Source organism: Aquila chrysaetos, chromosome 15, assembly GCF_900496995.4.
Source record: "Aquila chrysaetos chrysaetos chromosome 15, bAquChr1.4, whole genome shotgun sequence".
NCBI classification, from domain to species: domain Eukaryota; kingdom Metazoa; phylum Chordata; class Aves; order Accipitriformes; family Accipitridae; genus Aquila; species Aquila chrysaetos.
In genome coordinates this window covers 30701000-30722553 of record NC_044018.1, presented here as the reverse complement: position 1 = coordinate 30722553, position 21554 = coordinate 30701000, and the positions used below count along the sequence as shown (strand labels likewise).

Genomic DNA, 21554 nt, shown 5'->3' with positions numbered 1-21554 from the left:
GGGACGGGGGCGCGGACCCCCCATCAGCGGCGTCCCGTTGTCGGCGGGGCCCAGCCGCAGGGCCGGGTTTCGCTTGCCCGACTTCAGCTCTCAAGGGAGGCAGAGCTGGTCGCCCCCGCTCGCCATCGGTGCCCGGCGATGGGCCGGAGGTGCCCGGCTCTGCCCCACGAGCCCACCGCGGGGTTTCGGCAGAGCCCTGCCAGCCAGGGCCAGCGGCTCCATCCCCAGAAGACCACCACGGTTCTCTCGTCTCACAAAAACATCCTTGTCTCTGCAGGGAACGTCTCATCCTGCCTCGGATGTTTGGTAATGAGTCTCCATCACCGTAATCTGCGTTTTTGGCTGGTCGGGGCTGGGGCCACCCTGCCAATAATTGCAATGTTTTAAAAGGCCCCGGGGATCCAGCTGGCTCCAGGGCCCCAGGCAGAACCGAAGCTGCGGGGGGGGCTGCCGGCCAGGCAGGGGTCTGGCAGCCCGGACCCCTCCCCAGGCCAAGCTGACTGCCGGCCTGCCCCAGACCGCCCTGTCCCTTCCCTAGCTGCGGGTCCCCGCAGAGCCGGCTTCCTTCTGCCGCCCCAGGAGAGCCCCTCCTCACTCCCCTGCCACCACAGCTGTGGCTATGATCTCAGAGCCAGAGCCCGAGCCCTGACATCAGAGCCAGAACCGTGATGTCATTCATCTGCCACAGCATCCTGCCATGCCGCTGCCAGCAAGGGGCTGAGGCTGGGTGCCGATGGGGGGAAATGGGGAGTGGTGCAGGCACCCGTCATCAGGCAGCTGCCTGCAACCCCTCCGAGTGATGTCATCTGTTAAAACAATGATGTCACACGCCAGCCCCTGCCCCACCCCAGCAAGGCAGCAGTGCTGGCAGAAGTGGGGGGGGGAAGCAGCCTAGAGGTGGCCAGCCAGGGGAGGCGGGAGCTGTTTTGGGCTGCTGCTTCTGCAGCAGATGTTTGGGAGGAAGGTCCAGATAGATGTTCCTGGGAAGCCACCCCTGCAGAAGGACTGGCAGGGACACAGGCAGGAGATGCCCCAGGGGGGTCGCAGGGGGGGTCCAAGGGGCTGCTCTGTGCCCCCCACCGCTGTGCCAGAGGCCCCGGAGGTTGCACAAGCTCTGCGGAGCAGAGATGGCCGGGATGGCTGCAGCTGCACGCTCACCAGGGTTCCTCCCATGCATGGCCCCCGGCCAACGCCCGCCCGGGTGGCTCCACAGCCCCCTCCCCATGCAACCCCTGCCCTGGGGGCGCTGCCGGGCTCTGCTGACTTCAAGGCAGTGCACCCCACGGCCCCCCAAAGCTGGCAGGATGAAGGCCATTGCCATCCCTTGCCACCCCCTCCCCTCCCACGCCCCCCAGGAGGTTTGCAGGGGGTCTGGCTGCAGACGCAGGCTAGGGAGGGGGATGCCAACACCGGGTGCCCTGAGGCCACCCCTCCCCAGCACCGGTCAATCGTTGAGGGTCCAGCTGCAAAGCCCCTCCTGGGCAAACGTGCTGCCAGACCTCGTCCCGCTGTGGCCCCGAGCCCCCGTAGCTGGTGCAACGGATGGAGGGATGCCTGTGCCAGGGTCACCGGGATGCTGCCCAAAACCGGGATCGGAGGGGGGGACGGTGCTGAGCAGGGCCGGGAAGCCCCTTCACAGCCGCTGGCCCCACAGGGGCCGCGCTCCTCCGGGGGTGCTGATCAGCCCTGAACCGTGCCGGGGCGTGACAGGACTGCCCCGGCCTGGATCTACCCCACGCCACGGCGGGGGTCCGGCCTCCCGGGTGACCCCGGTGCGAAGGGGTGCCAGGGGATACGGGGCCAGGCGCAGGCGGGGGGGGGGGGGGGGGGTGAGACACCCTGGCCGTGGGGGCCAGGCCCGCGGCTCCGGACTCGTCTGATGCTCGTAACGACCACGAGCACGGAGGGGTCACAGGCGCCGCGGCGTGAGGAGCGACGGGGGGGGAACGCGGGAACCCGGCCCGGGGCTGCGGACCCCGGGGCTCCGGCGGCGGCCCTGCACCAGGACCGGCCCCGCCGCCCCGGGACCGGCAGCCCCGGCCCCCCCCCCGCATCCCCGCCCCGCCCCGCCCCGGTGGCACCGGCGGTGCGGCAGCGCCCTCTGGCGGCTCCGGGGTAGCCCTGCCCGATGCGCCCCCGCCCCGCTCCGGCGAGGAGTGTCCGAGCGGCCTCGGGAGCGCCCCGGGGCGGGCAACGGGCCCGTCCGGTCCCCGCACACCCAGCCTCCCGTGCAGCGAGCACCCCTCACGTCGTGTGCCCCCCGCTCCCGGGACCCCGCTCCGGTCCTGGGGCCGGGCCGACACTGGCGAGCGCAGGCGGGACGGGACGGGGCACAGCCCGGGACAGGCTGCGGGCTTAAACCCCAGGACGGGTACCGGGACTCCAGCCGCGGGGTACGGGTGCAGATCAGGACCACCGGCCCGCTCCGCTCTGCGGGGTTAGGGGTGCCCGGCACGCACCCCTCGACGGAGGGGCCCCGGCCCGGGAGCAGCCCTACGGCTGTCCCTGGGGACTGAGCGGCGGCCTCGGGAGAGCAGCGAGACCGCGGAGCCCAGCGGCGGGGGCTGATACAGGGCAGGAGCAGGGCCGGGGGTGTGGGGGCGGCAGATGGATGGGGGCTGATATGGAGCGAGCGTGGGATCACGAGTGGACGGGGCCGATACGGGGCGGGCGTGGGGCCGGCGAGGCCCGTGGGGTGCCGCAGCCCAGCGGCGGGGCGGGCCGGCTCCCGGGGAGCCGCCGAGGCCGGTCCGGTGCCGGCGCTCCCCCCGCGCGCACCCGCCGCCCGCGCGTCTCCTCCCCCTTCCTGGCGCTCGGCGCTTTCCGCCGGAGCCGGCCCAGCCGCGCCCGCCGCCGCCGCCGCTATGGAGTGAGGGGCCGCGCGGCCCGGCCCGGCCCGGCCGCCCCGCCCGAGCGGCGGCTCCCGCCAGGTAACGACTGCGCCGCGGGCAGGGCGGGGGCGCGGGACCGATACCGGGGGCGGGCGGGCGGCGGCTCCCGGAGCGGGGGGGACCGGGGCCTCTTCCGCCGCCTGGCACCTCCCGGCCTGGGACTCGGGTAGGGGCGCCGGGCGGCGGCCGCTGGCGCGGGGGCCCGGCCGCGGCTAGCCCCCGGGGGCGGGCTCACGGCTTCCCCGGCCGGCCGCCACGGCCTCGCCGCCGCCCGCGGGCAGGGGGCTCCGGTGCCCGTCACGGGCCGTCGCCGAGGTCCCGCTTCCCGAGGGCCGGGGCCGCTGCGGCCGGGGGGGGGGCGGCGGCAGAGCGGGGCCGGGGCTGCGGCCGTGCCGGCGGGCGGGGGCGTTCCCCGGCACTCTCAGCCCCGTCCCCGCCGCTGGCGGGCCCGGCAGCGGGATGGGGCGGGGCGCTGCCCGCCGGGGCGGGGGGCTGCCGGGGGCGGGGGCTGCCCGGCGGCCACCTCTTCGCCGCCGCAGAGCTCTGGCTGCGGGGGGGTCCAGGCAGCGCGTCCGGCAAATCCCCCCGGCAGATGAGCTGGGATCTCTGGAGAGGAGCCGAGCGGCCGGCCGGGACGCGCCCTCGCCGGGGCGTTTTGGGGTGGGACGGCGAAGGGGCTCCGCGGCCTGCAGAACCTCCGGGGTGAGCGCGCTGGAGCCTGGGCAGCTGCCCGCACCGCGGGCAGGCTTGGGCTGGCAGGCATCGAGGCATCCGTGGGCCGCGCAGGTGGAGGTGCAGCCCGGCCCGTTGCCTGGCCAGGCGCTCGGCAGGGTTGCCAGGCCCGAGGTCCAAAGCTGCTAGGTGGATGCAGCCGCTGGCACCCGGCTGTCTTGGGGCGAAGGGTTTGCGGGGCAAAGCAAAAGCACCCGGTGGGGGCTGTGGTGGAGAGTGCCAGAACCGCCCCCCCCCCCCCGGTCCCCACAGATGGGACCCTGCGACAGTGAGCTCCTGGGGTGGGAGCTGGGGGCTGGATCCAGCCTGGACACCCCGTGCCGTGAGTCATGCTGGGGCTGGGTCAGCCGGGGAAGGCCCTGCTCCTCTTCCTCTGAATCAGAAGAGCTTTCACTGACAGAGAGCAGTCAGCTGTGGCCAGCCGCTGCGCAGGCTCCATAGTCCTCCCTGCAGTGCTGTCCCCGGCGTCCCACCGGCTGGGACGGTGGTCCCGTGCCCTTGCCTTGGCCTCAGCCAGAGAGCACCAGCAGCGATGGCCTCCCCAGCAGCCCAAGGAAACCGAGGCATGTTGAGAGGCAGCTAGGTCTCAGGGGCTGTGTCCTCACTGGGGCAAAGCTAGAGCAGAGCCCAGGTGTCCTGAATGTCGAGCACTGGAAAACCTCTGACCATCTGTCCCCGAGAAAGCCCCGGGGAAATCTCGGCTCAGCGCCCAGGAGGACGAGGAGGGCGCGGAGGGCAGGGGGATGTGCGTGCCCACAAGCTGCCAGCCCCAGCTCCTTCCCCCACCAGCCTCTGGCACCGGGCTGGGAAATCACCAAGGGTAGAGAGGAGCCAGCTTAGGGGTAGGGTCCCTCGCGAGCCCGGTCCCAGTCCCGCAGGCATGGGGGAGAGGTGGCCCTGAGGGTGGGGGGCTGCAGTCTGCTGCCAGGAAGTGCTGGTGGTTAATGAGTAACAGCCGTGAGAAGCTCTCGCTTCTGGGATGCGGACTTGGTTTCCCATTGCCTGATGAGTAAGCAGAAAGCCCGTGACTGGGAGCGTGGGGGTCACCAAGCCCCTCCTGTGCCCGGGCTCCTCCTGCCTGACCTCCCAGGCCGGGGGATCCCCAGCCCCGTCGAGGGGGCAAAGCGGCCCCTTGGGTAGAGGAGGAAGTGAAAACAGCTGTGTCGAGGGGGCTTGGGAAGGGGAAGTGGGCAGGGGGGTGCAGGGCACACCCCGGGTGGCTGCTCCCTCTCCCCAGGGGCCATATCCTGCCCTGGCATTGAGCTGGAGGCACCTCGCAGCTGCGGGGTTTCCCCGGGGCAGCAGCTCCTGCCCCGTGTCGTCCTGCTGCTGCTCAGGGCTTCAACCTCGGCTTCCCTGGCCAGGTCTTGCACCCCTGCTGCCATCCCCAGTGCCAGGCAGGCCTGGCCCCTTGTTCGGTGCGGGGAGCGCGGCGCTTGCTGTCCTGAGAGCCTCCCTGCTCTGGGGTGCCTCCTTGGGAGTACGAGCCCTGCGGCGGCTGGGCCAGTGGGAGACTTGGGGCGCATCTGCAGTGGATGCATCCGTGGTTGGCGTAAGTGCGTTGCGCCGAGTGGTGCGGTGCCAGGAGCTGTGCCTCTCCCAGCACTGCCAAGCTGCAGGGCTGGAAGCTGCCACAGCGGCTGCTTTTGCCAGGCTGCCCTGCGGCGAGGGTCCCCGCGGGAAGGGCAGCTCCATTGCCCAGCCTGGATCTCTGTCCTCACCTGATGACCAGCTTCCTTCTCCCTAGCTCTGTGGGGGTGCTGATGGAGCAAACCCTGCGCAGCCTGATCCTGCGACAGTGCAGGAAGCTGGGGCTGGGTATGCAGGCTTCTCTCAAGAAAACCTCTGTGTAGCGCGGCCCCAGCTGGGGTATTGTTACAAGAGCTGGGTCTTGGCAGGGAAAGGCTGTTCTGCAGAAGGAGCAGAGCAGGAAAACATGGAAATTAGGATGGGAAGGAAAGAGGGCATGGCTGGGCTGAAGGAGCTGCTGTGACTGATGCCAGGAGGAGATGGACCTGTCCCCCTCTCTGAGCTCCTCCGAGCTGTTGTCCCCTGGGCTGGCGGGGAGTTGGGAGCCGGGGAGGAGGAGCACACCATCTCCTGCAGACTCCTAGCAAATTCAGGCATGCCCAGCTTACGTTCCAGGTTGCTGCTCACCAGCCAGCAGCTGCCTCCCAGGGCTAAGCAGAAATACAGGTTTTAGTGGGGGGAGGAGGATGGGGATTATGTCTTGAGGATCACGGAATGAGAGGCTGTTTTTCCCTCCTGTCTTGGTTCCCTGCATGCCAGCAGCTACAATCTCTCCGGGGCCATGGGGAGAGCAGGGCAGTGCTCCCGGCTGTCGCTGGGTGCTTTTCCCACCGTGTGTTGACCCCTCCAGAGTAAACTCAGCCCTCGGGCTTTGTGCTGCATTAAATCATCGGGATCCGTTCACTCTGGCCAGCCAAGCAAAGTCGAAAGCAACTGTGTTCCTGGAAGCGCCAGGCTTGGCGTGCCCTGGGGTCGGGCCTCCGGTCTGCTGCAGTTCCTCCCCAGGGCGGCACGTGGGGCTCTGCCGGGGCTGCCTGGGAGGGCTGGTCCCACCGAGTTTCCCGGCTCCCGCGGGAAGCGGAGCACGCCAGGGGCTGCACCGGCCCTGGGTGCACCCCGTCTCCCCAACAGGACGGCTTGAGGGGGCGGACGGAGCCGTGCTGGCGGCCGGCCGGGTGCAGGCCGTGGCGCGGTTGTTTTGCACTCTCTGCGATGTTGCTCTAGTGACGCTGGCTTCCTTCCCCTCGCATGGTTTCTCTCTGGCAGCTCCACCTCGCGCCTCGGCTCTTGCAGCGCGGCCAAGACCCGCCAGGACACGTGACGTGACTCCCTGCTCGGCTGTTTGCTTTTGGGGACGGGAAGCCAGCCCTTGGGCGGACGGGCTGGCCGGGGTCCCGGAGGCGCCCTGGCCCCACGTCTGGGCTGCGAGCTGCTGGTGCCTCACGCCCCGCCGCAGGATCCGGCCTCTGCCCCCGGCCTGGTCTGGGGGAACTAGCAGCAAGGTGCGTCTGGGCCGGGTGGTGCAGTGACGTACCCCCCCTTGCCCTGCTGGGCCCCGACGGCCGCCTGGAGGGGACCAGGCTCCCAGCTGGGGCTGGAGGGCGTGAGCGTGGCAGGCAGCGGGGAAGAAGGGAATGAGCTGTCGGGAAGATGCATGGCGTGGACAGGACGGAGCGGGAAGGCTGCAGGCACTGCTGGGGGGCCGGGGCTGGGCGGGGGGGGACTGTCGGGGTTGCAATGCCCGGCTCGGGGGGGGGGGGGGTGGCGAACCTGCAGTCTGGGCTGGGCCGTGACCCCCCATCCCAGGTCTTCCCTGTGGAATTTCCCATCTAGCACCTCATTCCAGTCCTATTGCTTTCCATGAGCTCTGGAGCCCACCATTTCTGGGTGGCAGCTGGGACATGCCTGAGGAAGGCACCTTCCTCGGCAGGCAGCTGGGGAGGATTTGGGGAACAGCCAGGCTGCCTGACTGAGACCACCCCAGCAGAGCAGTCTCACCGAGCTCCAGGGTTTCACACTCTTCCTGCTCCCAGCAGCTGTCCCATCTCTCCTGCGCCAAGACCAGCAGCGCTTGCCTGTCCCTCCACATGTCCTTGTGTGTCACCCACAGCAGGCGGTGCGGGGATTCCCCGGAGATGCGGGAAACTGAGGCACAAGTGGGCTGCCTGCGGGCCCAGGATTGCCCAAGAGGCAGATCCTAGATTGGGCTTCCTGCTCGTCCTCCTCCTCCTCCCCAGCAGCCCCAGCCCCAGTGAGCAGCAGGTTCAGAAGGTGGAGGGACGAGCAGCAGCTCTCGCCCGCTCTCCCGGAGGAGCTGTCGGCACTCGCCCCACCAGAGCTGGGCAGAGGGCTGGGGGCTCTGGGTGCTCCAGCCGCCTGCAGTGCCCGAGCTGCCCTGCTCCCGGCTCATGTTCCCGCTCCTGTTTCTCCACAGGTGACTTCCCAAGATGTCCCTCTGGAACATCGTCTCCCACATGCCACCGGAGGACTTCAGTGGCCTCTTCACAGAGTTTCCCCGCAGCCTGCGCTGTCTCCTGGCCGACTGGCTAGAGAACCAGCCCTGGTGAGTGCCCTGGCGCCTGCAGGCTCTGCCCTGCCCCGGCGGAGCTCCTCACACACCCATCATCAGTCTGGGCAGCGTCCGGGGCCAGCTGCCCTGGGGGTCCGAGCCAAGCTGGGGGAACCCAGCCCAGGCAGCGCCTGACCATCAGGTCTGAATGCGTGGGCAGAGGCGGGTGCTGGTGATGGGCCCTGTCCACAGCCCCAGATGAGGTGGGTGAGAAGGCGAGGGTCTGCACGGGGTATCCAATCAGGAGCAAAAGGAGATGGGGCTGGAGGCAGGATCATAGCATTGGTCCAAGGAGCCCATCCAGGAGACAGGGCTGCAGGCAGGGCCGGGAGCAGAGGAAGACATGCTTGCAGCATAGTCTAGGAAAGGCCTCAGGGCCCCAAACTGGACACGAATGGAGTTCCTGGACCCACGGGCACAGATCGCAGCCGTCCGGGTGAGGCTGGTCAGGGTCTATTAGTGCCCACAGGGTCTGGACTGCTGCGACTGAGTTGGCAGTGGCAGCAACCACAGGCGCAGCCTGGCCAGAATCCCCTTTTTGTGCCTAGGAAACAGTAACGGCAATGATTGATTATCCCCATTACGGGCTTGCCCAGGCTTTCCAAGGAGCTTCTCCTTTGTGCGCTGCAACGACCAGGATGCAGGCAGGCAATAAAGCCTCACTGGCACGTCCTCCTACCTTGCGAGGCCACAGCCATACTAGGTGGCATGGCTCTCTGGCCAGACGAGCAGTGCACAAGGCCGCATTGCAGTGGTGGGCGAGGGGGGCTGGTCCCTGGCACGTGGCTCAGGGACCCACAGCACACAGCTCGGGCCGAGGCACAGCAGTGGGGGGGGTCACGCTGCAGGAATAAGGCATGGTGGAGGTGGGCGGGCAGGCGTGCAGCAGCTGGGTGTACACATGGGAGAGGTTTTGGGAGGTCACGTCTTCAGGGAACCACCTCATCCCACTCAGAATGCAGTTTGCTCTTGTTCATGCAGCAAATTTCCCCTAGAAATCCAACCAGCACTGGGGAACGCACCAGGACGGCAGGAAGGCGGGTATCCCCTTCCTCCCTGAAGCAAGTGTGGGGTTTGGGGTTGCACAGGAGAGGGTGGAGGATCTGTGCCCATCCAACCAACCCTTTCCCCTCTCCAGGGAGTTCATCAATGGCTCGGACACCTTCTGCACCAGCATGGCCGGTGGGATGCTCTCAGCCATGCTGGAGAAGCTCCGCAGTGCTGCTGGCAGTGATGGGCAGCAGTGCCAGATCCTCCAGCAAGTCAACAGCATTGAGGTGCGCAGGGGCTGGGCACGGGGACCCTCGGGGCTGTGTTGCGCTGGCATCGCAGCTGGCTGCGAAGGAAGATGTGATTATTTTATGCTTTGGATTCACTGGTTCACGGACTGCTCGAAGGGGCCGATGCCATGAGCTTGTCCCCCCTTGACATCTGTTTCAAGGCCAGCACTGTCCGTGAGCAACGAGCTTGTGTGGACTCAGCAACTAGGGTTTTTGGGGCGCTTCAGGGGTTGGTTTGCGTCCCGGGGCTGACCCCCAGCTCGCCACAGTGCTCGGGCTGTCATGGCCGCAATTGCGGTTCCCCTCAGCTCCCCGCCCCTCCCTGCCCGCAGGTTTTCCAGCTTCCCCTCGCCGCCACGGTTCTGCAGCCCCTTCGGTGTCCAGCTGCCCGTCGTGGCCGCATCCTCCCAGGCCCCGTGCTGGACCCTGACCCCATGGGGAGCCTCCCGAGCGCATTGGTCCCCCATGGCCCACGGCTCTGCTCACCCCCAGCTGCCAGCACCCGGGCGGCCACCTCACCAGATGTTCCCCATTTTCTGCTTGAGCGTTTGATTCCTCCTTTCTTGGTGCGGTGTGTTGTGCCGCGTTTCCTCCTGCCGTGTGTGCATGTGTGTGCTGGGCTTCTTTTTCTGGGCTGTTTCTCTTTATCGAGGTCTGTTTGAACTGCTCTCTGTCTCTCTTCCACCCTCTGTGATTGCAGATTTAACCCCTGTACTCTCTCTCCTGCCAGCGAAGCTCTTAGCATAAGGGCTGAGTGGTGCTTGCTCCCAGAGCCCCGTTCTGGTTGAAAGCTCTGCTTTTTTGGTAACAGACATTTTTAATATACAACATTTGGGAAGGGGTCAGCTTTAGTCATAACTTCTGGGGAGCAGGGTAAATTTCCAAAACGAGACTGTTGCTTGCTTTTTGAAATTGTTGTAGGAAAATGCGCAGATGTTTCAGCTTAGTTTTTTTTATTTAAAATGCTCAAGAAGAACCACCCTCCCATGTTCCCTCCTCCCACCGTCCCTCATCCCGTAACAGCAAACCCTCATTTCTCCCGAGCTCCTTGCCACTTTGGAGCCCGGTCGGGGGCAGGGGCTGCCCTCCGCAGAGAGGGGGGGGAAGCGCTGGCTGTTGGTGCTGCCACCCAGCCAGCGGGAGCTGGGTGCTCTCCCACAAGATGGGTAAACGCAGCGCCAGGGAAGCGGCTGGGGGGAGCAGGGTGGGAGACCAAACATGGGCCTTTTTTCCCCTGAACCCCGGGGTGGCAGGGTTTGCCCCGGCAGAGCCCCTGTGCCGGCCCGGGGCTGCCAGCGCCGCGTCAGGATGTGGGGCAGGTACAGGGGGTCCGGGGGGTGGGTCGCGGAGCTTCCTCCCAGCCAGCTGGGGAAGCCACCGACCACGCCGTCCAGCGGTTTGCTGTCGCGCTTTGCTGCTGTTTTGGGAAGTAGCTAATTTGGGAAATGCGCGAAGGCCGGAGGAGCTGGCATGGGACGCAGGGAGCTGGAGCCAGCAGGGAAATTCCTCTCCCTGTTTTCGGTGGAAAGCGTTGATCCACCCAGGCCAGGGCAGTTGGGAGAATTTTCAGCAGGTGTCAGGCTGGTGGTTCTCGAGGAGATGCTTGCAAAAATAGAGAATTTGCTTTGGTTTGAGTTTTATTTTTTTTTAATTTGAACTTGATTCGTATTTTTTTTATGCACAGTTTAAAGTCGTTTTAAAGCTGGAAATTAGCTCCGTCAGAACAGCAGCGAGTTGTGGTCTGTCCCACACTTTGGGTCATGAAGCCCCAGAGTCTGACTGACTTAGCACTGTTCCTTGTGGGAAGGGGGCCTGAAACACATGAATGCGGTGGGAGGGGGCCGGGGCTAGGTTGCTCGTGTCCTGCCCTGCTAACGCCCTGGGCTTGGCTCCCCTGCAGAATGCTTACCGGCGGGACCCGCTGCGGCTGGTGGCTGTCCTGAAAGCGATCCTGGAGGGTGAGAAGGCCGCCGTGCTCAAGAGGGTGCGTGGTCCCTGCCCCCTTCCCGGGGCGCCCCGAGGCACGGGGCCAGCTCCGGCCCCGCTCACCCCACTCTGCTCTGCCCCAGGACTGCCACCTGCCCCTCAGCTTCCACCGGCGGCAGGAGGAGCTGAAGTTCAGCCTGGGGCTGCAGCGGCTGCAGCACCGTGTCCGTGAGATCCAGGCGCTGCGGGATGGTCCCGCAGGTAAGAGGCCGGGGCAGGACGGGTCCCTGCTCGGTGTGGGTCTGCTGTGGGGCGCGGCGAAGGCGGCGTGCCCCCCCTGGGGTGCTGGGCAGTGCAATGCAGATGCCAGCTCCCAGCGCTAACAGGGCCACCCTCATCCTTCCTTTGCAGCCTCTCTGCAGCTGAACGTGCGGGACGCACAGCTGAAGCCAGAAGCGAAACCGCCAGAGAGCGTGAGTGGAGGTCTGGGGCACCAGGGGGAAAGCCGGCAGCCCTGCCTGCTGGGGAAGGTGCAAACCAGCTCTGGGGCAGGGAGGCAGTGCAGGGCCAAGGGTTTTGGTGCCCTGAGGGGGACGGTGTAGAGCTGCAGGTCTCTGCCGGGGGACAGTGCAATGCAGAGCCCCGTGGCTGGTGCTCCCCCACAGGAGGTGCCCACCCTGATCCTGGAGGCCATGAAAGAGCTGGAGGCAGCCAAGCAACAGGTACTGAAGAGGATCCAAATCTGGAAGAGGCAGCAGCAGCTGGCAGGGAACGGGGCCCTCTTTGAGGAGAACCTAGCTCCGCTGCAGAAGAGGTGAGGTGGCATGGGGCAGAGATGGGGGACCCAGAGCAACCCTCCTGCTCCCATGGGAGCAGGGAGCCCGCTGGCCCGAGGAGCTCTGGGAGAGCAGTGGTCCTGCTCTGCTTTGGCTGAGGGTGCCCCTTTCCCCATGGTTCCCTCGGCAGGTGCGAGAGCCTGGTCGAGGTTTACTTCCAGCTGCACCAGCAGGTGATGGCGGCGAGCGCAGAGCTGGGTGCTGAGCTGCTGCCCCGGCTCCTGGAGCGGTTCAATGAGGTGTTATCCAGCCTGGTCAAGAGGTAACAGGCTGGGGGGGCTGTGGTGGTGGAGGGGTGAGGTGGGTCTGCAGAGGTTGGTTGCAGAGCTGGTGGGGGTGTTGTGCTGGGCACCATTGTCTCCCCTTGTTCCCCAGCTCCTTCCTGGTGGAGAAGCAGCCGCCGCAGGTGCTGAAGACCCAGACCAAGTTCCAGGCGAGCGTCCGGTTCCTGCTGGGCCCCCAGCTGCTGAAGACATCGGCCAAGCCCTACATGGTGCGGGCTGACATGGTGACGGAGAAGCAGGCGCGGGAGCTGGCGCTCAGTGCCTACAGCAATGCCCTCAGGTGAGCAGCTGGACAGCCAGCGTGGGGGTGAGGGGGCTGCCACACTGCCGCGCCCCCCCTGACCCCCTCCTCTACCCAGCGAGAGCACGGGGGAGATCATGCATAACGTGGTGGCCCTGGAGACCAACCCCACCAGTGGAACCTGCTGTGCCAACTTCAAGAATGTGGTGAGTGCCACCAGCGAGGGGCTATATGGGGGCCGTGGGACGGGCTGGGGGCTCCACTGGGGTGCTGGGAGGCCCCGATGCAGAGCCATCCGGGAGGGTGGGCTGGAGAGCCCCAAGGCTGGTGCTTGCCCAGGGATGACGCTCAGCTTTCCCGTCCCCAGCTGCTGAAGAAGATCAAGCGCTGCGAGCGGAAGGGGTCCGAATCAGTGACAGAGGAGAAGTGTGCCGTCCTGTTCAGCACCACGGTGGCCCTGACCCCCAGCAACCTCTCCGTCCACCTCCAGGTACCGGCCCCTCTCCCGCAGGACAGGGCTGGGCAGTGCTGAGCCTTCCCCCACGGGGTGCCCAGGCCCTGTCCGGACAGCTCGGTGCCGAGCCCCATGCTGGGCTGGGACAGTCCCAGGGCAGCCAGCTCCGCTTCACTCGGGGTGGCCTTAGGGCTGAGAGGGGGCCGCTCTGCCCCCAGGTCCTGTCTCTGCCCATCGTGGTCATCGTCCACGGGAACCAGGACAATAATGCCAAAGCAACCGTGCTGTGGGATAACGCCTTCTCCGAGATTGTGAGTGCCACAAGCTGGAGGAAAGGGCTGCAGGGCGAGGAAAGGAGCTGCCGGGCCGCTGGGATTGGGTCCAGCTCTGGGATGGGAACGACCGGCAGGCTGGAGCAGGAACCCTGGCACGCGGGTGGGATGCAGTGGGCTGGGACAGGGCCGCGGGTGAGCCGCTGTCTTGATGCTGTCCTGCCCTGCTGCAGGACCGGGTGCCCTTCGTGGTGGCTGAGCGGGTGCCCTGGGAGAAGATGTGTGATACACTGAATCTGAAGTTCATGGCGGAGGTGCAGACCACTAAGGGGCTTCTCAAGGAGCACTACTTCTTCCTGGCCCAGAAGATCTTTAACGACCACAGCGCCAGCTTCGAGGACTTCCAGAGCCGCAGCGTCTCCTGGGCTCAGTTCAACAAGGTTACTGGGAGGGCTGGCTGGGGTGGGCAGGGGCCAGCATGGCCTGGGGAGCCTCACACCCTCTCTCTGTCCCAGGAGATCCTGCCTGGTCGGGGATTCACCTTCTGGCAGTGGTTTGATGGAGTCCTTGACCTCACCAAGAGATGCCTCAAAAGTTACTGGTCAGACAGGTGGGTGCCCAGGGGCCAAGCAGGATTTCGTGGCTGCTCCGGGGCCAGACCTGGGGAGTCCTGGTCCCACCCATCTGCCCTGGTGCTGGCCCACTCTCCCATCTGTCCATCCCTCTAGGCTCATCATCGGCTTCATCAGCAAGCAGTACGTCTGCAAGCTCCTGAGCACGGAGCCTGATGGGACCTTCCTGCTCCGCTTCAGTGACTCGGAGATCGGGGGTGTCACTATCGCTCATGTCATCCGGGGCAAGGACGGTGAGATGGGGGGACAGCGGCTGCTCTCAGTGCTGTGAAGGGGAGGTGTCATGGCCTGGGGACGTCGGGCGTTATGGAGCCCTGAGCTGTATCTGTCCTCAGGCTCCAGCCAGGTGGAGAACATCCAGCCCTTCTCTGCCAAAGACCTGTCCATCCGATCCCTCGGTGACCGCATCCGGGACCTGGGGCAGCTCCGCAACCTCTACCCCAACACCCCCAAGGACCAGGCGTTTGGGAGTCACTACAACAGTGAGTGCGTGGGAGCAGAGGTGGGCCCCGGGGTTCACATCTGCCTCCCCAGCAATGCTGTGGGGAGAAGCAGGGGGGTTTGGGAGGGAAGAGGGGTTTGGGGTCTCACTCAGGTCCTGCCAGCCCCAGAGCTTGCAGGGGCAGCCAGTGCTGGCAAAGAGGGTTAGCACGGCATGGCCCCATGCTGGGGTGGTTCAGGGATGCTTCTCCTCTCCGAGCAGAAGAGCAGACGGGCAAGGATGGCCGGGGCTACGTCTCCACCGCCATCAAGATGACAGTGGAAAGCGAGAGGTGGGTGTTCATGCGAGGCCACGGCTGCGCAGGAGCTGTGCATGCAGGCACTGCCCTCCGCGGGGCCGAGCTGCGCTGGGCCAGGGCTTGCACAGACCTCACCAGGCCAGCCTGAGCATCACTGCTGGGCGGGGGGAATTCTGACTGGGCAAAATGGGGATGTGCTTGTGAGTGAGGAATCCCCCACGGGTGTCCCGAGCTGCAGTGGAGCATGTCTGTGAGCACACCACCCTATGTGTGAGCGAGCGCTGACTTGCACACGCGCCTCTTGCGCACTGTGAGGTCCAGCCTCCAGAGTCCTGCCTGTGGTGATGGGGATGATGCACTTTTGCAGGGACCAGCAGCCCCAGAGTGCTGCAGGGGGCCCCCCCGAGGCCCCCCAGGCTCAGATGTTCAGCCTGCCCCTGCTGCAGCCTGAGCTGCACCCAGAGAGCCTGCAGTCAGTACTTGGCCCCATCGGGTAAGTGCCCAGCTCCGTGCCTGGCCGTGCCTGGGCAGAGGCAGACCTGCTCTGCCAGGCACATGCTGGGGTGGAGGGGGCCGTGGTAGAGAACACCCTCGAATGCTAACTCCTCTGTCTGCACTTGCAGCCCTGCTGCTCCCTTCTGCCCCCAGCCTGTCCCCACAGGCTACCCCACAGGTGAAAGCAACATCAACATGATGGTCCCCGACAGCCTCGGGTCCTCCTTCCCCAGGTAGGAGTGGTGCTGGTTCAGGGCAGGGGGCAGGGTGGGCCCCCCACTACCCCCAGCCATGGCCAGGTGGTGTTTCCCCCACCTCTAAGTGCTCCTGCTCCTTCTCCCTGCAGCACATCACCGATGCTCTCACCGTCCCTGGTCATGGACCCTGTGCTGCCTCGCTGCCAAGACCTTGCCTTCAGGAACCCTTTGTAAGACCTGGCATGTGGCCAGAGAGGGGGGCACACTGCCCTGTCCCCCCTTCTCCTGACCGTGCTGCGGCCCCAGGGTGGGCAGACCTGGAGGCACCTTCCCCAACTGACCAGTACACCCAGTGCTCTGCGCTACTGGTGCTCCCCGTGCTGAGACCCACCTCAGCCCCCCCAAACCAAGCACTTTCCCCCGCTATGCCTTGGGGCTGGCAAGCACCCTGGGGGCAGGGAGGTACCCCATGACCTATATCAGCACCCCCCTGTTCTTTGTCCCTCAGGCCCTTCATGCCTGACCAGTACATGACGGGGGAGGCCTCACAGCTGCTGTCTGGGGGCCCCTCGCCAGAGCCACAGGATGAGGAGATGCCCGAGCTGGCTCCGTTCACATCGATGGTGGACCCACCGCTGCAGAGCTCCCCAAGGTGGTAAGCATGGGGGGTCAGCAGGGGGGGCCGGGGGGGGCTGCCCTAAGTGACCCTGCCTCCTCTCTCCCTAGGATGCCGCCCAGCATGGACATGCCACCCAGCTCAGACTTCGACCAGTTCCTGCAGGAGGTGTCCCTGGAGGGCCCCACGCTGTGCCCCCCCTTCACACCCCCCCTGCAGCGCAGCGGGTACCCTAGCCCCAACGCATCTTGCTGGGGACTGGGGGAGTCTAGGTGGGATGACAGTGTCCGGCCAGGGCACGCGTGAGGAGGCTGCAGGGCTGCTGGGGGGGGGGGAGTTGGACTGTGACACCCCCACCCTTGTCTGGGTGCCTGGACTTGATACAACTTGTGCTGGGGAGGAAGCTCTGGCAGGGGAGGGGGGGATTTTCTGGGGGGGGGGGATGGGGGGGTAGCACTTTGGGTAACACCCTGCCCCCCCTCCCCTTGTGTATACGCTGCACTTTGGAGTACAGAGCCGCTGCCTGCCCACGCTGCTGCCGGGGTCTGCAGTCCAGGAGGCGACGGGTGAGGGGGTGCAGGCGCAGGACCCCTGACCTGCGTGGGGGGTGCCCGCAACCGAGCGCGGTGCCCCCAGCCCACGCTGCCGGGCTCGGGCCCCGTGGGGGCTGGGATGAGTCAGCTGCGGGGGCGGGAGGCAGCAGCGGGAAACACGCTGGGGTGGAGGTGCCAGCCTGGTGTGTGACAGGGCCTCCCCCTTCCCAGGGCCAGGGGACGCTGGGACCCTCTGCACTGGTCCTGGGGGGGACAGACCCCTCGCACACCTGCACTCAGCGCTTGCTTTGGGGTTTGTGAGCTGTCCCCCCCCAGCTGGGAGAGGGGCCGTGGCATGGAGAGGGAGCCTGGGGGTGTGGGGGCAGGAAGATAAGCCATAAAATAAAGTTTTATTCCAAAATAACAAAATAAATAATCTACTGTACACGTTACAAAGGAAGAGTTGCTAATGCTCTAAAAAGACACCACACAGTCCTAAGGGGGTGGGGGACCCCGGGGCTGGGCACGGCTTGTGGAAATGGGGGGGGGGGGGGGCAGGAGGGGCCCCGAGGGGCTGGGGGGGGGGGCAGGACTGCCCCAGTGCCCGTCAAACGCCGCCTGCTTCGTGCTGGGAGGGGGTGTACGTGTGTGACACCCCATGGCACGTGTGACACCCCACGGCACAGGGACCCTGCACAGCAGCACACACAGGTAATTGGGGGCTGGGTGCAGGTGGGGGGTGCAGGGTGCTGCGGGTATGCGTGCAGGGGCGGGGGGGGGGCACGCCGTTGCTGGCGCTGAGCTGTGGTTGCTGTGGGGGGATATTTACAGCTGAAATGCTGCATGCGGGCAATGCGGTGCTGCGGGGGGTGGTCGCGATGCATGTGCACAGTGCGCTTGCACGTGCATGCTGCGGGGAGTGGGGGGGGGGGCTGGCGGCTGGAGTGTGGGCGCTGCGGGGGTGTGTGCGGGGCTGTGCGCGCCAGCACCGTGTGCCCGGCGTGGGTGGCAGCGCTGACGCGGGAGCACGCGGTGCCGCACGCGGCTCGTGTGCCGGTGGTAAAGCGCCTGTCCCTGCACGGTAACGGGGCTGGGGGACGCGGCTCGCCTGCCCAAAGCTGCCCGGCAGGGGGGAGAGATGGTCAGCACGAGGGGTGAGCCGACGGGGCGGGGGGGGCCGGGCAGCCCGGTGCGGGCAAGAGGGTCTGTACAGGGGGCTCAAGTCCATCGAGGGCTTCCCAGCCCCAGGGGGGGCGGCGGGGGCCCAGAGCTTGGTGGGGACAAGGGTATTGCTGCTGCGGGGAGGCGCATCCCGCCGCGGCTGAGGTAACCAGAGCGTCGGTGCGGGAGGGGATGGGGCCCAGGGGGGGCTGTGGCCAAGCCCTCGCTGGCTCTCCACACCCGGAGCACCACCGCTGCGCCGCCGGCACCCGTCCCCCAGCACGTTATTGCTTCGTTAATGGTGGTGGGGGGCTGCAGGGACTTCACTGCCGGCTGGTCTCCTGTTCCACCTTGATGGTGCCGCGGGGGGGATCCGGGGGAGCCGGAGGACCCCGTTCTGCTAGCCCATCCTCAAACTCTGTGGGGAGACAGGGAAGATGTCATCAGGGCACCACTTCCATAGGGAGAAGGCAGCAGTGCCATCTGGACACCCCTGTCCACGGCACCCACCCCCCCCCCCTCAGCCCCGCTGGGGCTCACCTGGTCCCGGGGGCTTCCCCGGCAGGCAGGGGCTGAGCCGCCCCACGCGCTCGTGCGAGACCAGCCGGGCCAGGCGCAGCCCCTCGTCCATCAGCGTCTGCTGGAGAATGTGGCGGCTCCAGAGCCCGTGGGGGGGGGAGGCCAAGGGGCACGTCGGGGGCCGCGCCGGGCGGTGGCGTCAGCCGGGGACAGGCCCCCACCGCTGCGGAGAGAAGGGTGAGAGTCAGTGCTGAGGGGCTGGCGGGGGGGGGGGGGGGGGGCCGGCCACCGCCTGCCCACGGACGCCCCAGGATGGGAAGGGGCCCCCACTCACCCTGCAAGTGGCCGTCGAGGCTCTCCCCAGAGAGGCTGGCTGCGTCCTCCTCCAGGCTGGCTCGGTACGCAGTCCCAGGGGGCTCCGGCCCCACCTGCAGCGGCAGCAGCTCGGAGCGGCTCTGCTCTCCCGCCTGCCAAAAGCGCGCGGGTGGGCACAGAGCACCGTGGATGGGCCCTATCCTGCCGAGGGGCTCTGCACCCACCCGCTCCAGGATGCCCACGGCTGCACACACAGCACCAGCCCCAGGGCCGCTGACCCGGAGCCCCTCACTGCCTGCCCAAAACAGTGTGGGCAGCCCCGGGCACACTGCACCATCCCGCCCAGGTGTGGGCGAGCACCCGCCCGCACTCACAGGTGTGCACACCTGCACGCGCATGCGCACCCACCTGCACCTGCACCCCCGTGCATGTGGCTGTGTGCCACCCCTCTGCACCCCTGGGTACCCACCTCCTGCTTGAGCCGCTTGGCCATGGTAGCCCCGCTCTCCTCAGGATGTGCCCTGCGTGGGGGGGAGGAGAAGGGGCTGCGTCAGGTGTGGGGGCGGCTGTGCAGAGGCCCCACTACAGGCATGCCCGCCCGGCCTCCTGCCACGCTGTGGGCAGCGCCAGCCGCGGCGGCAGGCGTGGGCGGCCGCCCGGGCAGGGCGGTGCCGGGGGCGGCGCGGATCGAGGCTTTGGCGCAGATGGAGCTGGGGGTGGCAAAAAGCGGGGGGGAAGCAGCTGGAGAGTGAAGGGAAAAGGCAGCCCGGCCACGGCATCCGGCGCATGCCAGGCTGGGGCTCTAGGGGAAGAGGGCAGGGGATGGGGCATCCCCAGTGGCCCCCCCCACTCCCAGTGCCAGGCATCCCTGCCATCCTCTACACCGCCGAGGTCAGACAGAAAACAGCACACATGAGGGAAAGGGGAACTTGGGGCTGCAGGGTCCCGTTCCCATCCAGAAGCGCTGGGTTGTGATGCAGTTCCCGGGGGCGCAGAGCAGGTGATGGCCAGGACCCCCCCCCGGCCTGCGAGGAGGGGGTTTGCCAGGTCTGGGCTCACCTGGCGACCTTGAGTGAGGACAGGTAGGTGCTCTCCCGCGCAACCTGCCGCGAGAGCGAGAAGAGCTCGACGCGCCGCAGCAGCAGCGAGTTGTCCCGCAGGCAGAACTGGGCGGCCGCCTCGTTGATGATGAGCTGGGGGCAGAGACAATGCGTGAGCGGGGATAGGGACGGCAGTGCCCACGGGACCCCACGGCAAAGGCGGCATCTGCTCCAGGCAGGCAGATGCCGCCTGGGTGGGAGCAGACCCTGGCTCCCACCCCCTCCGTGCTGGAGCTCCCACTCCAACCTCCTCCCTGGGCCAGAGCCTGTCCCCCCCCCTCCACCTCCAGAGCTGCCTTGGCCCCCACCCCGAGCCAGCGCATCCCCAGGACCTTCGAGCGTGGACCCCGCCACGCCGCCCACCTCGTGCAGGGTGAGCTGCTTGCCCTCACGACGCCGGGCCTCGCCGCGGCCGTAGATCGCACTGTGCCGGCGGATCTCCTCCTCCTTGTGCCGGTCGCCATCCTCCAGCTGGAAGATGTGCCCCACGGCCTTGGCCAGCTTCTTGTTGAGCTTCATCAGCGCCCGCAGCTCGGCCTCGCCACCCCGGGGGCAGCTCTGCAGCAGCCGCTCCACGCTCTCTGCCACTGTCCGCGCCAGCTCTGGCTCCAGCACCTCTGTGCCTGCCGGCTGGTCGCCACCGCTCCCACCCGGGGAGAAGGGGGGACCTCCCGGCTCGTCGTCCCCGCCGCCCTCCGACTCGGGGGTGCTCCTCCCTGGCCACGGCGGGGCAGCCGACGGCGACAGCTTCTCTCCCGACTCCGTGGGACTGCGGGCCGGGGGTGTCCCGGTGCTGCTGCCCCCCTTGCCCGCGGCCTCGCTGGGGCTGGCGTGCCCGTTGCTGAGCGCCTTGCGCCCGCTGGCCTCAGAGAGCTTGAAGAGGGGGATGCTGCTGACGGGCACGGCCGAGACAGGCTGGCTGAAGAGCCCCGGGTTGGAGGCCCACTCGCGCAGGGCCTTCTGGAGGCGGCGGACATGCAGGGGCTTGGTGGCCATGCCCACCAGCGCCATGATCTCCAGGAACTCCTCCTCGCCTGCCTCGCAGAGCTGCTGCACGTCGTCCCCCCCTTGCTGGATGAAGGTCTCGTAGTAGCCCAGCAGGTTGGCGCGCTGCAGCACCCGGTACAGCTGCAGCTCCCCCAGCGTGCGGGGCAGGGCCATGGCGAGCCTGCGGGACGGATGGTGTCACGACGGGGGGCGGACAGATGGACATGCAGGAGAAGCCCTCTCCCCACCCTTGAGTACGGGGCGGGGATAGCCCCCGGGGGACGGGGTGACACGGGGTGTTTCAGGGTCCCCAAACCCCACAGGGCACCCAGGCCCACCCGTGCTCCCTGGGCTGGGACGGACCCCGTGGCCACAGCTCCCTCGGACAGGGCACAGAGGCAAGCAGGGCCCCCCCCCTTCCCCCCTGCCCGCCCGGGGCCGTGCCCAGCCCCCCCCCTCCCGCCGCCGGCACCCCCCCGGGGCCCCCGCGTGGGCCCGGACACGCGCCCGGGGCCGCCCCAGCCCTCCCCATCCCCGACGGCACAGGGCCGGTGATGTGCCGGCGTCCCGGTCCCACCGGGGCCATCCGCCCCCGGGTCCCCCGCCCTGCTCCGTGCCCGCCGGTGCCCCGGGCCCATCCGCTGCCCCGTCCCGTCCTCCCCCCCCGCCCCTTGCAGATCCCCCCGGACCCCTCGTCCCCTCCCGCCGCCCCCCCCCGGTCGCTCACCGCCGGCTGGAGCCGCCTCCGGCCGCAACGCCCGCCCCGTGCGCGGCCGCCGTATGCCGGGAGGGGGGGGGGCAGCGGCGGCGGGGGCTCCGAAAACGGCGCTCCGCGGCGGACCGGGCGCTGGCGGCGGCTGGGGCCGGGGGGTCCCGGGGCTCGGGGGTCCCGCGGCCGGGCCGGGCACGCTCGCTCCGCCGCGCCGCGCCGCTTCTGCGCGCCGCCCACACGGGCGGTACCGTGAAATAGCAGCGGCCCCGGCTGCGCCGCGGCGTGGGAGGCCCCGGGGGCGGATCCCGCGGCTGCCGCCCCCGCCGAGCGCAGCGCGGGCGGCCGCGGCGGGGGGGGGGGCAGCGGGCGGAGGCGGTGGCACCGGCCCCCCCCTCGGGCGTGAGGCGCAGCGGCACCGGGAGGTGGGGGGGGGGAGGGGGAGCGGGGACCGGCGCCCTGCACGGCGGTACCGGGGTCCCGCAGCCCGGGCAGCCGCTGCTGCGGTGGGCAGCGGGGAACCGGGCCGGTGTCC

The 21554-nt window shown here is 67.9% G+C and overlaps 2 protein-coding genes across 4 annotated transcripts; one reads left to right on the top strand and one right to left on the bottom strand.

The window, feature by feature from the left end:
* The first annotated feature begins 2836 nt into the window (after window positions 1–2836).
* On the top strand, window positions 2837–16680 carry STAT6 (signal transducer and activator of transcription 6). 3 transcript variants are annotated; one of them, XM_030036743.2, is made up of 23 exons: window positions 2837–2930; window positions 6420–6655; window positions 7588–7716; window positions 8861–8999; window positions 10903–10986; window positions 11072–11189; window positions 11340–11401; window positions 11594–11742; window positions 11895–12026; window positions 12140–12328; window positions 12408–12495; window positions 12657–12779; window positions 12962–13054; window positions 13249–13455; window positions 13531–13625; window positions 13744–13880; window positions 13983–14129; window positions 14351–14420; window positions 14755–14880; window positions 15011–15115; window positions 15229–15309; window positions 15588–15731; window positions 15806–16680. In XM_030036743.2, the coding sequence occupies exons 3-23, from the start codon at window positions 7601–7603 to the stop codon at window positions 15999–16001; spliced, it is 2601 nt and encodes an 866-aa protein (XP_029892603.1). In that variant the 5' UTR covers window positions 2837–2930; window positions 6420–6655; window positions 7588–7600; the 3' UTR covers window positions 16002–16680. The 3 variants fall into 3 exon arrangements, with proteins under 3 accessions (XP_029892603.1, XP_029892601.1, XP_029892602.1); XM_030036741.2 differs by having other exon boundaries at window positions 2838–2930; window positions 15588–15734; XM_030036742.2 differs by lacking the exon at window positions 6420–6655 and having other exon boundaries at window positions 2838–2930; window positions 15588–15734.
* Window positions 16620–20686, bottom strand: NAB2 (NGFI-A binding protein 2). Its single transcript, XM_030036744.2, is given in 7 exon segments — window positions 16620–17807; window positions 17930–18065; window positions 18067–18131; window positions 18243–18375; window positions 18693–18744; window positions 19283–19416; window positions 19687–20686. Coding segments are annotated over 7 exon segments (1413 nt in total). The 5' UTR covers window positions 20485–20686; the 3' UTR covers window positions 16620–17712.
* Between the last annotated feature and the right edge of the window lie 868 nt (window positions 20687–21554).

Excerpts from the sequence above, each read along its gene's own strand:
- STAT6 (XM_030036742.2), top strand. The coding sequence starts at position 7,601 with ATGTCCCTCTGGAACATCGTCTCCCACATGCCACCGGAGGACTTCAGT. Across the intron at positions 13,456-13,530 it reads CCTGGGCTCAGTTCAACAAG|GAGATCCTGCCTGGTCGGGG; the intron begins GTTACTGGGAGG and ends TCTCTGTCCCAG. Across the intron at positions 14,881-15,010 it reads TCAGTACTTGGCCCCATCGG|CCCTGCTGCTCCCTTCTGCC; the intron begins GTAAGTGCCCAG and ends CTGCACTTGCAG.